Here is a 15,491-nt window from a genome sequence, read left to right on the forward strand (position 1 = left end):
GACCGACGCCCCTGGCTGGAGCCCCGGGGATCGGCGAGCCTGCCCCATGTTGCCAGCCCGCCGCTGAGATCTGCACGCCCTGCCCGCGCACCCGCGCGGCTGCGGGTGTGCCCCCGGGAGACGGAAAGCCTCCATCGCACGGCGGCAGTAAGGAAGCGTGCAGCGCCCGCGGATAAGGGAGGCGGGAATGGGGAGAAGTGGTTACCCGCCGCGGCTACCATCCCACCGTCTCCGGGTCCGAGTGCCCCGGCGGTGATGCTGGCTACAGCCCTGGGTGAAAGAGACCAGTCCCTCCCCAAGATTGGAGCCGGGGGACGATTTCAACTTGGGGTGTGCTTAAGATGCCTGGGGAGAGGCTGCGTGTGCATCCCAGACGGGTTGGTCTTGAGATCGGGTTTCAGTCTACCCCCTAGTTCAAACCCACTCAAAGCTGAATTCCTCCCACTTTGCGCCAAAATTAACTGACCTGGGAGACCCTGTAACTTTCTGACATTTGCCTAACACTCTCCTCGCTCGGTAACAATCCTGCCTGTTGCTTTAGTAAAGAGTTTGATGAGTTTTTCCTCTTCCCAGATTTTCAGTGATTCCTACGTATTATTTTAAGTGTTTGTTCATGTGAGTTTTAATGAGGATCGGAGGATGTCTGCGTTCCTGGAAGTTCCCAGGAATGCTCCAGGGAAGGGGAAGCTGATGTTCGCAAATGGCATTTTTGTTGTTGGAGGGGGAAATCAATGTAAAGTCGCTTTCTGATATAATTGTGTGTATTCCAGATGGAGGTGAATTGTTTAACACTAAAAGACTTGATCAGCCCCAGACAGGCCAGACTAGATTTTGTGGTTGAAGATGCAGAAAATGCACAAAAGGTAAGCACATATACATACCCAGATCCCTAATGTATTTTAGATGGTGATGCTTAGCTCTCAGGTATATACAGCAAAGTTTTGGTGACCATTATAGAAGGAGGTTTCAAAGAACCATTGTCTCAGTTCCACTCCTAGCCATTAGTGTTGGAACCAGCTCCTAAAGTCAAAGACACACCAGATGAAGCCATCACTTTGTAATGCTGAGTGTTGTCAAGGGTAGTTTAGACAATGCTTTGCAGAAACTAGAAATGTTAGTTCCCTGGAACAGACTTTTGTAGTTACAAATACCAGATTTAATGTTAAAATGCTGAGAAATACCGACTTCATCCTAGTGAATCCAATACGGAGGTTCTCCCAAGAGCAGAATCTCTGCCTAACATACAAGGCCAATGTGACTGACCCTCACCAGCTACTCCAAATAGTTTACAGCCCTTCTGCTTTGTGTATGCTGAGCCACACTCTTCCTGTATGCTCTCCTGTGTGTTTTCAACACATTCCCAGCTGAACTGGCCATAGCAAAGTCTACACCGTCACCTTGGCCTGCATCAGCACTGGTGTGCAAATCAGTGGATGTCCTGTTGAAAAGATATAGCCGTTCGATCTGAGCACTGTGGAAAGCAAAACAAGCCCGTTTTAGAAACCTCAAGTATAAATCTATAGTAGCAACTTCCTCGGGCATTGACCCTCTCTGGATTCCAGGTGTTAGTTTCAGGTTAGTGTCAACAATGAACCTGCTTGGTGGCAAAGAACATGCCTTTATACAATAGTTTTTGTTAGAGGGGGAGATACATACCAAAACATTGTTTTAAAATTGCCTAAGCATATGAATTATGGATATATTCAAAATTTTGGTTTGGGGAGTTTTCTGTTTTCCTTTGAAATTTGGATGGTTCTGCCTAGAAAGTTTCTCGGTGTGTGTGTCATGTATAAAGTCTGCCAAGTCAGTACTCCATTTCTCTTTCTGGTCAATGATTTACCAGTTATCTTCCCCAAGGGTTGATCATTCCCTCCCTCCCTTAGTTTGCCTCAGTCAGTGTTTGTTGAGGTTTCTGGGGGGGGGTGGGGGGGAGCGCAGAGAAACCCAAATGACTCAATGGATTGGGACAGTGGTTAGAATATTTGAGCTAGAATGAATAAGGAGGGGTTTGGCTCAGAGAGGAGGCAAGAGATGAGAACAGAGTGGTTTTTGGGGACATTGAGGGGGCCCTTTGTCCTCTCCCCATGGTAAACCCAGGGTAAAGAGGTTTCCTAAGGATGGTGGGAACATGGGGTTTATAGTCACAGAGACCCAAGTTCCATTTCCTGCTCTGACATTAACTAGCTACATGACCCCAAGTAAACATATTTTTAAGGTTTTTCACCAAATATTTGTGTTCCAAAAGCTAGAGATAGGGAGGTTAATGTCACCTAACCTTTCTTAGTCCATTGGTTACCTCTGTAAAGTGGAGCCCATGCATAACACCTCACCCGTTGGGTTTTTGTAAAGTGCCTAGCTGTGTCCATTCTTCATGTTGTACTGAATCAAAATGACAGTCCAATCATAACTTGCCCTTTGGTTACCTGGAGGCTTTCAGAGACCCAGATGGAAAAGTAGCCAACTATATTATACTCTCAGACTAGAGGACGAAGAAATACATGACAGACATTGGAAAGTTTCAGGGGGAGGTAGGATTTGGGTTAAGCCTTACTGGGTAAGGAAAGTCAACCTCCACAAAAAGAGTCAGTGAAAGGAACATTTCAGACAAAAGCAACAATATTTGAGCCTCTGAGAGCTCCAGAGGCCAGAAGCCAGGGAGGCAAAGCTATTCCTTCTAAAGATGCCTCTGGAGGGGAATAACTGGATTCCACGTCCTTTAGAGGGCCTCTTTCTTGACTTACATTGGTCCAGAGCTGTGTGTACTGTACATTGGTCCAGAGCTGCATGTACTGTATGATGCACGCATCTCCTGAGCACCCGCAGAGAAACTTGTTTTGAAAAAAAAAAAAGAACTTTTTAACATTTTCGCCCAACCTTACTGTTCTTGGTCATGGTGTAAGAAACAGACTGCCCAATCCTGATTGATGTCAAAAGTGGGGAATGGACAGTTTGGGACAGAGAAATGAGTGCTTAGGATAGAGCTGTTAAGAGGACCTGATGAAATTGCTGGTGCATGCATTGGGCTTGGAGGGAATGCACGCTAATGCCCTGCAATGTGAGAGGAGGGGAAGCCAGTAAGGAAGCAGAAGCATGTTGGACCCGATGGTGTATGCCTATAATTCAGCACTCTAGAGGCTGAGGCAGGAGAATTATGAGGGTAGAATAACAGGCTCATACCACCCTGAGTTTCCGTGTGTGTTTTTTGAGAAGTAGCTAAGGAAGCTAGTGGATTCAGCTTGGCATATACTTGTGCCCTTGTGATATGCAGACAGTTGGCAGGAGGCAGCTGATTGGCTGGTTTTAGAATTCTTGAAAGGTGATGGCCTTGGAACCAAGCTTGGAATCGCCAGCATATAGTCTGACTTTGAAGCCGTGTGTATGAGATTGTGTGGACCTGTCCAGAGAGTGAAGAGAGCTAGGGGTCTGGATATGGACCCTTGTGGTTTGTAAGAAATGAGAACCCAATGAAGGAGGCTGAGGAGGTGCAATAAGAGGTAAAGACAACTAGGAAATGATAGCGTCTCAGAAGCTCATGTCCAGATTTTATAGCGCCAAGAATCACTGCCAACTTTACCGCCTTGGTGAGGGAAGCAAGATGGGCAACCAAGAGGTCACCTGAGGGAACATCATGGATTGGGATAGACCAATGGTTGGGGAACCTCCTGGAAGGTCTCAATGTGGCTTGCTCTTTCTAGAAAGTGTGTTCTGGCAGAAAGGAGAGTGGATGGCCAGGAGCCAGAGGACACTTCCTAACACGGAGTCTTTGCAGTGAGCCTTTAACAGAAGACAGGTTTCAGCAGACAGAGCTCTGCATATGGCGTTAAAGAGAGAGAAGACGATGTTCGGAGGAAGGCCTGGGGTGTAATGGAGGGCAGGTTTGAAGAAAGCCAATGGGACAATGTGTGAGCTGTGTATGAAGAAGGGGGTGGAGAAGAGATAAGTCAGATACCATAAGGGTCTTACAAAGCTGCTGGTCATATATGTGACTTAAGATTGCATAATCAAAGCTATGTAGAGACATATACAAGTTGAGAAGCAAGGTCTATTAGCTTCCAAGCCCTTTCTATGGCAATATATTGATAGCATGCTCCCCCATGGCCATAGTACTGGTCCTTATTAATTATAATGGTGAACATTTGCAAAGCATTTCCCAGATGGCAGGGTTTTACTTTATTGTCTGAGCTGATACTCAGAGCGGCGTGGAGGCAGATAAACCCAGGTTCGTTCCCTCCTTTATATCTGAGGCTGGGAGACCATTTTATGGCTTGCGTTTCTCTGGCTTCTCTGACCACCGAAGTGACGTCCCAAGATGTTGCGGGTCTGATTTCCTTGCAAGCAGATCTCACGTGAGTGTGGTGTGCAGGAGACTTGTGGGTGCCTAGGATTGTAGCAGAGGAAGGAAGAGAGGGAAAGGAGCGGAACTGGACAGAGGAAGAAACTGAGCTGCGGTTGAGTCTCGATGGAATTCTGAGATTACACAGTAAGGAATTCAAGTTGACCCCATTGAGTAGTCCTGAGCCAGTGAAGAGACCGGATCTTTGCATGCTGGTAGAACTTTTACCAGTCACTGAGTTCAGTGTTGGCCTCCCAGGAAGGGGTGTGGTTTCCGGGTTCATGGTCCCTCTTGAGCCAAAGCAATCCAGCCAAGGGCGTCGTGTACTGTTGGCATGGCTTCCAACAGCTGGAAGAATGACTCATTCATTCCTGAAGAGACCTGGGTGCATCTAGTGTCTATCATACAAATAGGCGCATTACTAGAAAGTCTCGGCGATTCGTCTGAACCCTGTGTTTTGTATGTGTATGGAAAAATGGAACCAAGCAGAATGAATAACCGGGTCTGTACCTGTTCCAATCCCTTTTGCTCTGCCTCACACACAGTCTCTGGAAGGCAGTACAGACAGGTGGCGCCACCGTGTGTAAAGAGATCATAGCTGACTTTCTTACCTACCTAGGACTTCACAGCGCAATCTCCGCGCCATTTTTAAATTTTGACATAGGGGTGTTGTCTTAGTCAGGGTTTCTATTGCTGAGACAAAACCATAACCAAGAAGCAAGTTAGGGAAGAAAGGGTTTATTTGGTTCACACTTTACCATCGCTGTTCATCACTGAAGGAAGTCAGGACAGGAACTCAAACACGGCAGGATCCTGGAGGCAGGAGCCGATGCAGAGGCCATGGAGGGGTGCCGCTCACTGGCTTGTTTCCTCATGGCTTGTTCAGCCTGCTTTGTTAGAGAACCCAGGGCCACCAGCCCAGGGGTGAGACAACCCACAGTGGGCTGGGCCCTCCCGTGTCAATCATTAATTAAGAAAACACCTTAATTTTGTTTTCTTGTGCGGGCATTTTCTCAGTTGAGGTTTCCTCTTTTCAGATGACTAAGTTGTGTGTCAAGTTGACGTGAGACTATCCAGCACAGGTCTACTGTAGTCCTAACCCAACCACATTACCTAAGTTTGCTCTCACTCTCTCACATAAACCATACATTTTTTTAAAAAAAATATATCTAACTGAAGAAATGATTCATTCTGAATTGCTCCCTCACTACAGAGAAACTTAAGGACTCATTCCTGTGTGGACATGTACCCTGGAAACAGAAGGGAGAGAGTCAGTCTGTCTACTCATAAGCCTGGGACACACCTTGTGCCTTGAGGGTACCTTTTGGCAAGACGTCGTGTTCTTTCGACACCTGTAATGGGCAAGGCATCAAGTGACTATGTATGACATGTGGAACTGGTCTCCACAAGTGCAGGCTCATTGTAGAGACAAGACATCCATCCAGGAAGCTGAAGACGTTGTAATATAATACAGCGGCGCAGTGTGCTGTGTTACATTAACACTAAGAGCCAGGGCAAATGGGAGAGAATGGGAAAGGGGACAAGATAACAGCTAAGTTATATTGGGTGTTCACCATGCACTCGTGAACTAGTCTGATCCCTTGAGGTTGGCATTTTCATGAGCTTCGGTTTTTTTCAGTTGAATAAATGGGTATACAGTGAGGGGAGAAGGAGGAACTTGCCTACTGGCCTGAGATCCTGCTTGTACAACCATTCCCTCATGCTGCCTCTCCAGGTTCTCCAGGGTCCCTTTCCCGGAACTTAGGAAAAGGTAGTTTCCTATTGGTGAAATTATTAAGGCCACTCCACGTAGTTAAAAGGGAGGTTTATTTTGTGGGGTCACTTACAAATGAAGGGGTAGGTTGCAGGGTCTGGGAAAGGTATGGCGCAGTCCGGCGGTGTTCTCTGGAGAACTCTGTTCAGTCTACCTCCTTCGTCCAGGGTCCCGGAACCAAGAGAAACCTCTTCTCTTGATCCCGGGTCTTCAGGGTCCCCCTCAGCCCCGCCTTGTGGGCGTGACCATTACTGAAACCTCACTGGGGGTTGGAACTTCCAAGCCAAGGCAGGAATGGCTACCCAACAAAGTTTCCTTCGAATTTGCACCCAGAACGATGCTGTCAGCTGCCTTTGACATGCTCTGGTTTTCACAGGGGCTGCTGTGTGTGACATCCAGCCACTTACTTCACCTCTGTACCTGAGGTTATATAAACTGGAACAAACATTAGTACTGCCAAAGAATTGGCTTAGGGATTGAGACCAGTCCAGGAAACCTGGTGTGACGTGTATTAAACAATCCTTTCCCCAGAGGCTTCACCTGTAGGCAGCATCAGAATGGCTCCCCAGCAGGGGCTTGTTACCAGACCTGAGCAACTCTCTCCCAGGATTCTTGCTTCCTGCCCCTGAGGTGGGAGACCTCATGGCCTCCACCACTCGTTCCTTCACATTACAATACAACGGAGTTTCACCGTAGCTAGCTGGTGGCTTCTGCTGACCCGGTGAACAAGCATTCGTCGGCCTGTGACCACAAACACCAATGCCTCCCGGTTGTCTACCTCCTTACAGAACGGGACTCTTTTAACCACTGATCAGCCAGGACTGGAGCTTACAGTAGCTGTAGGGGGATAAATCCATGTACAAGAAAAGTGTGAGATGTCCAACCTTCCTCCTTTTTCATCCTGTGAGTCTCTGTTGACAGGAAGAGAATTCCACCAAAGAAGAGAAAGATCTTTCTGGTTTTCAGTGGTAGAAAACTTGAACCCTTTCTAATAATTGTCTAAGGCAGGAGACATGAAGTATGTGGTGTGGGAGCTGGTGCCGCTTCACAAACTATTTCAAGACGGCAAAAGCTGAAAAGCAAAACCTTGGCCCCTAAAAACCTTTCTAGCAATTTGATCCCTCCTTTGGGGTGTCTAAGCTTCTGACTTGTGGCAGAGGCGGTAGGCTGATTTAAAGTAAGGAACTCAAATGGTAAATCATGTGTGCTGGAATGCCAAGCGGTGGCGGTGCACGCCTGTAATCCCAGCACTCGGGAGGCAGAGGCAGGCGGATCTCTGAGTTTGAGGCCAGCCTGGGCTACAGAGTGAGTTCCAGGACAGGCTCCAAAGCTACACTGTTCTCTGCTGGCAATTGTGAACTTCTAAGTAGGGCTTTGAAAAACATGGCCCCGGGGAGCAAAAAAGTCTCACTGGCCTTCCTCATTCCCAACTATTATGAGCGCCTGTTGGTGACAGATACATTTGTGACTTCTCATACCTACACTTCATAAAAAGTTTGTGTGAAAGGAGCAGCAGATATGATGGAGTGTCTCTCCTTGGAGCCACTGTTCGATGCTCATGGATCTCTTCAGTTTTCATTTATCCAGTCCAGATTCTTTCCAACCCTGAACGAATGTTTGGATTCCTAAGTCCGGGTGGAACACACACTCTGCTCTTAGCTGCCTTTTCCTAACCTCACTCACGGTTCTCTTTTCTTTAAATAGGAAAATATATTTGTTGATCGATCAAGGATGACCCCAAAGACTCCGATGAAAAATGAACCGATTGATCTGTCCAAGCAGAGAATCTTTACCCCAGAAAGGAGTCCCATTACTCCAGTAAAGCCGGTCGACAGGCAGCAGCAGGTGGAGCCGTGGACGCCCACAGCCAACCTCAAGATGCTTATCAGCGCTGCCAGCCCAGACATAAGAGACAGAGAGAAGAAAAAGGAGCTGTTCAGACCCATTGAGAATAAAGAGGACGCGTTTGTGAACTCCCTGCAGGTAACCAGCCATGTTCGTAGGACTTGGTGAGACTTCAAAGATTTACAAGATTATTAAAAAGAAATAGGATGCCTATCCAGTCAAACCCAGTGTTAATTAAACATGGCATCATTTTGTTAACAGCTGAGTTTTCATTCAGATTCTTATTTTTCATAATTAATTTCTTTCCTCCCTTAACCAGGCCTCATTTTAAAAATAATGTATTAGTAATTTGATTCAATAAAGAAACCTGGGTTTTTGGTTTGGGGTTTTTTGTTTGTTTGTTTGTTTGTTTGTTTTTTTAAGCACTGCTGTGAATTTTTAATTTCAATAATTTTGACTGGGGAAGTTTCATTATTCTGTTTGATAGTTTGTGGCTTTATTCAAGTTAGGCCAATTTAATGTATGTCTTTAATTTTATCTGTTTGGGTTTTTTGTTGGGAGAATTCTTTTTTATTTTGTTGTTGGTTGGTTGGGTGTGGGGTTTTTGTTGGGGGGATGTGTGTGTGTGTGGTGTGTGTGTGGGTGTGTGTGTGTGGTGTGTGTGGTGTGGGTGTGCGCATGTGTGCGCATGTGTGTGGGTGTGTGTGCATATGTATACCTGCTGTTGTAACCACTGTTCTGTTGCTGTGAAGAGACATCATGACCAAGGCAACTCTTTTAGAAGAAAGCATGTAATTGGAGGCTTGCTCACAGTTTCTGAGATTTAGTCCATTATCATCATAGTGGGGAACATGGCAGTGTACACAACTCTGGAGAAGTAACTGGGAGCTACTGGCCTGCTGATTTGCTGGCCAAGAGGGAGACATTGAACCTGGTGTGGGCTTTTGAAGCCTCAGAACCTACCCACAAAGACACACTTCCTCCAACAAGGCCACACCTCCTAATCCTTTTCAAATAGTGCCACTTCCTGATAACTAAGCGTTCAAGTATATGAGGCTGTGGGGCCGTTCTAAATTCAAACCACCGCAGCTGCTAATGATTCAACCCAGGGCTTTGTACACAGTAGGCAAGCCACATGCCTACTTCTCAGTTCTCAGTCAGTGTGGAAGGCTCTTAGGCCATCTTTAAACTGCATCCCACACGAAGAAGTGGAGCTGCTCAATAAACAACATATTCATACTGTTTTTAAAAGACTTAACAGTCAGCAATTTTCCCTCCCACCATCCTTTTTCTGAGACCTCCCAAGAAAAAATGACTTCCAGATTGGAGTCTTCTTAACTAATTTTTCCCCTTTTTTGGAGTTGTTGGGTTTTTTTTTTTTTTTTTTTAAGCTGTAAAATTTGGCAAAATATAGAAATTGTGGGGGGGGGGCGGGAAGAGATGTCACAACTTACAACTTGAAGCTAACAGAGCAAAATGAATTTAATCTATTACACATGCCACTAACTACCACACATACCACCACCTACCACATGTGCCACTGTCTACCACATGTGCCACTACCCACCACACATGCCACTACCCACCACACATGCCACTACCCACCACACATGCCACTGTCTACCATACATGCCACTACCCACCACACATGCCACCACCCACCACACATGCCACTATCCACCACACATGCCACCACCCACATGTGCCACTACCGTGGCAGAGATCCTTCTGTGTAGCTAAATGCAAATCCTGCAGTTCAGAGAGCAATTCCTTTGTGCTTAATGCCAGAACATCTTCATTGCTTCTCTTATATGTGTGGTCTTTTCCTTGGTCTCCTTTCTGCATTTTCATTTGGTTTGGAACCCACAGGAGGCCCGGCTTCAGCGACCATGAACTCAGATGGCAAGTGAGTGTGGCTAAGTGCATTAGCTTCTGCATCCAGAAAGTGAGGGTCATGGTGCTCCCTGCTCTGGTTTTCCTGGGATCTGCTCTTGGTCTGTTTCAGGCACACCCAAATATTTGTCGTTCCCCTTTTTTTTTTTTTAGTGATAAAATTCAGAAAGTGAAAGTCACCCAATGAGAGACATTAATAATCTGTAACAAAGTATTGATACCTTCCTCTGGTAGAACTGCTTATTTTAGATGTCCCTAAAACAGTTCCATTTCTGGTGTCCTAACCAGACTTCCTAAGATTTTAACTGATCCTTTACTATAATGGTTCATGACCTTAAGTGCCTAAAATTTGAATGGCCATAAATACAGGCTTTTTAGTATCATTGATAGACTGTCTTATTACATAGCATACCTTTAGTATATGATACCTTTAAGACTCAGGAGGCTTCCTCCCTTCCCCAAGCACAGAGCGGCATTAATTTATATCAAATAATGACTGCTGAATTTACCATCCTCTTGCCGTCTTTAAGTCACTCTATTATATATGATTATGTATGTGCTCTTACAGATTGTTGCTTGGGCTGTTCTGTTGGGGTTTCAAGCTTTGTATGTCCTCATTCTGTAGGCCAGACTAGCTTCCAACTCATAGAGATCCTCCTGCCTCTGCCTCCCAAGTGCTGGAATTAAAGCCGTGTGTTACTACACCTGGCTGGGTTTGCTGTCTCAACCGGCACAGTCTCAAGAAGCAGTCACGTTTTTTCACAGTTACAGCCCTGCTTCCATTACTTTGCAGTGCACACTGTGACTGCTTAGCGCTCCTGGCTGTAGCCACTGAGGTGGTTTGCCGTTTGGGCCCGATACAAATATACAGCTTGCTCATATCTCCTAGTGTGCATGATTAGCATTTCCTACAGCCATGGTTCTCAAAATACTATCTGGCAACCTCTTTGTTCCTAGTGGATCTTTTCAGAGGGCTTTTTTTTTTTTAAATGTGTATCTGCTTGTCTATGTGAGTATCACATTCATGTGAGTATCACCCACAGAGGCCAGTGGAGGCATCAGATCCCCTGGATACTGCTAAGATTTTTGCCTGTTAAACTACCATTCTCTTCTACACTGAAACTTGAATGATTAAAAGATGTGGACATTGTAACACATTAACACAAAAGTGAGCATGGAGTCCAGTTTTCTGTGACTCCTGTGGACTCCGATTCTAAAGAGATTTGAAACAATATGTCAGCCCTGACCTCTCAACAGTGTAGCTATCTCCGTTTATTTTCTACTGTATTAAATACAGACAATAGATAACTACATAAAACTTACACCAGCCACCGCCTTTCATCCCAGCACTCGGGAGGCAGGGGCAGGCAAATCTCTGTGAGTTCGAAGCCAGCCTGGTCTACAGAGCGAGTTCCAGGACAGCCAGGGTTACGGAGGAAAACTGTCTCAAACAGCAAAAAATAATAAAAATAAAAACAAACAAGCAACCAAAAAAAAAAAAAACAACTCAGAAAGCTCTCTGGGGTCCTCAGTAATTTTCGGAACATGAAGTGATCCTGTGGGTGCAAAGTTGACAATGACTGTATTCACCATTAGCGGAGGTACTGTCCTTGGCTATACACACAGTCACGGGCTGGTTGGTGCCACCTTGCTTCCCAAGCACCTGCCTGTCTCCACTAAGCGTGTGAAAGCCCGATGACCCATGTCTGTGAAACTGTCACTTGTCACTCTGTCAAGTTCCTGGGTGGTTTGTGTCTTTCTGTGGCTCCTAAGGGTAGACTTCCTTTCCACGTGACTGCTGGCCGCCATGGTTTTTCCTCTTCTCTTCGACGCCTGTTTGCGTGTGTCGGTTTGTGGTGGGTTGTCTCTCTCATAGTGATTTCTAGGAGATGGTTGTATACTCTTGACACTGAACTGTCGTCCATTACTTGTGCTACTTATATTACATATATCTTGGTTCAGTTGGTATTTGTTTTCTTCCCTTTCTGTTGGTTCTCAGCTCACAAAGCTCGTAAGTTTAAGATGGTTCTGTGCATACATCGTTTCTTCTTTTTTAAGATTTTTTTTTCATTCTAATTTTCATTTTGTTTTAACTTACTTATGTGTGTACCGGCCTCTCTGCTCATGCACCACGTGCGTGCAGATGCCCATGGAGACCAGAAGGGGGGCTCGCATGCCCTGGAAGTGAAGTTACAAATGGTTCTGAGCCGCCCCATGGATGCTGGGAACCAAATCTGGGTCCTCTGTAAAATTAGCCAGTGCTCTTAACCACTGATCCCATCTTTCCAATCTCTAACATCTCCCTTTTACGGGCGATCTTTTGGGGACTGGAGAGATGGTTCAGTGCTTAAGGACACTTGCTTTTTCCGATGATATGAGTTGAGTTCCCAGCATCCACATGGTGGCTCACAACCCTCTGTAACTAGTTCCAGAAGGTTTCAGTGCTTCTCCTGGCCTCTTTGGGCAATGCACATGTACACATAAGAAAATAAGTAAATAACTACAGATGATCTTTTTGTAGCTCTTTAATCTTTCTCTAGTGTAAGGTTAGGATCTTATTCTCCTACATTTTCTTTATTATAATTGGCTTTCTATAAGCCTTGAGTTCAGCCGGGCAATGGTGGCACACGTCTTTAATCCCAGCACTTGGGAGGCAGAGCCAGGCGGATCTCTGTGAGTTCGAGGCCAGCCTGGGCTACCAAGTGAGTTACAGGAAAGGCGCGAAGCTACACAGAGAAACCCTGTCTCGAAAAACCAAAACAAAAAGTCTTCAGTCCTTTTGGGATTGTTTTCCAAATGTAATGCGAGTTAAGAACACAGCTTTTGGTGTCTGTACATTTTTCAGGAGCCCTCTCTCCTCCAGTTGGCAGTGTGGTATCTGCCATGTCAAAGTTCCATGTATGTGTGCTTCTGTTTTAAGAGCCTTTGCCCGTTTGCCTGCTTGGGGCCTGCGCCATTTTGCAGTAAACTTTGCCAGCAGGCAAAGCCCAACTTCACCGTATTCTTAAGATGTGTAAACTGTTCTGACTTTTTCTTCCGTGTATGCTTCCGATAGGCTGTTTGCTTTTGCTTTCCAACCAAGTGTCGCTAGGTAGACCCGGCTGGCCCGGACCTCTCTGTAGACCAGGCTGGCCTCAAACTCAAGGCCATCTGCCCGACTGCCTCCTGAGTGCTAGGGTTAAAGACATGCGCCACCACTGCCTGGCTCTAGACTTGGGTTTTAATAGGAATCATTTGACTGTATGGATTGGAAAAGTATTAACCTCTCTATGGTGCCGAGCCTCCTGTCCATGAAAATGGCACACGTCACCAATTTTAAGTGCTCTCTAAGATGGTCATTTTCAACCTTCCTAAACGCTGTGGCCCTTTAATACAGTGCCTCATGCTGTGGTGACCCCCAACCGTAAAATGATTTTGTTGTTATTTCATAACTATAATTTTGCTACTATTACGAATCATAATATAAATATCTAATATGTGGAATGTCTGGTATGCAGCCCACAAAAGGGTTGTAACTCACAGGTTGAGAGCAACTGCTCTAAGATCTTGAGGATTTGCTAGATTGGCTCCTAAAAGCCTTATCATTCTCATTGCTACTATAAATACTGCCTTTTCCACTTACTTACTCTTGCTGTATAGGCGTACAGCTTGGGTTTAAAACATCTCTTCTTGTATTCAACTGTCTTGCTAATTCCTCTTACTTTTGTAGATTGTTTTGAGTGAACCCCCCTACCCTTTTCAGAATGGAAAGGTTTTGTTTGTGCTTTTCAGACCTTGTTTCAGTTTCTTCTTTCTTGTCCCAACATACGACTAGCGTGTCCTGCATAACACAGAAGAAGGCCAGTGACAAGGGCATCCTTGTTGTTTTCCTGGTCTTCAGGGAATACTTCCAAGGTTTCTCAGCTAGCCAGACATTAGCTTTTGTATTTTCATGAAATGTGCAACATGCAATTTACCAACAGCTTTTTCTGGATCTCTTGAGATAATCTTACCATCCTTCTCCTTTGGGTCTGTCTGTTGAAAAGCCTTTGCTTTGCCATGGAGACCTGTTTAAATATGGGTAGAGACAAGAACGCTACCTGAGTATACTCAAAACAAAAAGGAATTTAACTCATTGGCCTTTGTGGGGTTTCACCAAGATTTGGTCCATCTTGAAATATATGACAGTTCAACAGGTCACTGTAGCTCATGTTCCGTCAGTAACTAACAGTCCACCCAGAGTCTCGAAAAGCAGATTTTGATGCAGCGGGTCCTGGATGGGGCCTGAGATGCTACTACATCTCCAGCAAGTGCCTGCCACCGCTGCTGCCAGGTCCACCTACCTATGAGAGGCGAGGGAAGAAACGACCTGCCCAGGACAGACGTTCCTGTTTTAGAATTGTAAACATGAGTTGTGACCATGAGCCTCGTGTTGTGAGCAAAAAACAACTTAGTCCAGAGAAGATAATAGGGAAAGCGTTAAGAAAATCAGGCTACAATTTGTTTTCTCTGGCATCTTGAATGGTGTGGATTGGGACAACTTTGCCAACAGCTTCCTAACCTCCGAAATTAAGGTGGTAACCATGGCATCTCCCCGCTCCCTTCTTTCCACCCTTCTGTAGCTCGATGTCATTGGTGACGGTAGTGTGGATGACTATGAAAAGCAGAGGCCAAGCAGAAAACAGAAGAGCTTAGGACTGCTGTGCCAGAAGTTTCTAGCTCGCTATCCAAGTTACCCACTGTCGACTGAGAAAACCACCATCTCCCTAGATGAAGTCGCCCTCAGCCTCGGTATGTATCGTCCGATTAAGTGGAGACCTGTCGTCTGTGACGGTGGGAAGCGGGTTACCTTGGGTGGGCCAGAGGTATCTGGTAAACCTCCTTTATCAACAGAGGGCGAGGTCAGGGGAGCGGGCAGACCTGTCTCCATCACCACCAAATCTCCCTTCCTTGTGCCTAGAGTTCAAGGGAGCCCAGACCTAAAGGGCCAAACGGGAACTCTGGGAGTTTCGATCTTAAAACTGTTGGGTGGGGCTATAGCTCAGGGTAGAGAATTTGTTGCGCATGTACAAAGTGGGTTTAACCACGAATATCATACATAAAGCCATACCAAAAGAAAATGTGTTTAATTGCAAAAGGTAATAAGTTTATACTTACATTACAGATTAATCTCATTTTAAATTCATATTTGGAATCTAAAAATATAAGCTGAGTCTGATGGCATGTACTTGTGACATGTGAGTAAGAGGACTAGATTTGGGGCCAGCCTAGGGTACACAGTGAGACCCTGTCATTAAGAAAATTGCAGGTATCTTGCTCCTTATTTTCAATAATGCTTCAAAGAGTTTGGAACTAGGGTTCTTCCCTGTATAAAGAAAAAAAAAAAAAAAAAATGGAGAGCAAGAGCATGATGCCTAAAGTCCTGTGCCACCGTCTTCGCAGCAAGCCCTGTCAGAACAGAAAATGCACATCTGGACAGAACTCACACAGCTAAGCTTCCTAACAAAGAAGAATGCATATGTTCACGTGGCAGGAGCGTGTATAATGTATGATCCCGGCACAGCTGCAAATACATGTACAGTTGCTTTGGATGAGAGACCCCTAGTGGTCAGGGGCTGTATTTCAGGATAATTCAATTGTTGACAGTTATTTTAAACAGAAATCACG

At 45.5% G+C, this 15,491-nt stretch overlaps 1 protein-coding gene across 1 annotated transcript in view; it reads left to right on the forward strand.

The window, feature by feature from the left end:
- The first annotated feature begins 770 nt into the window (after positions 1-770).
- Positions 771-15,491, forward strand: part of E2f7 (E2F transcription factor 7) — a 39,855-nt gene continuing 25,134 nt past the window's right edge. Inside the window, exons 1-3 of the mRNA XM_036169483.1 lie at positions 771-863; positions 7,812-8,090; positions 14,447-14,615. Of these exons, the coding sequence (XP_036025376.1) occupies positions 771-863; positions 7,812-8,090; positions 14,447-14,615 (541 nt within the window). The remainder of the gene's footprint in view (positions 864-7,811; positions 8,091-14,446; positions 14,616-15,491) is intronic.

Source organism: Onychomys torridus, chromosome 20, assembly GCF_903995425.1.
Source record: "Onychomys torridus chromosome 20, mOncTor1.1, whole genome shotgun sequence".
In the NCBI taxonomy this organism is placed as follows: Eukaryota; Metazoa; Chordata; class Mammalia; order Rodentia; family Cricetidae; genus Onychomys; species Onychomys torridus.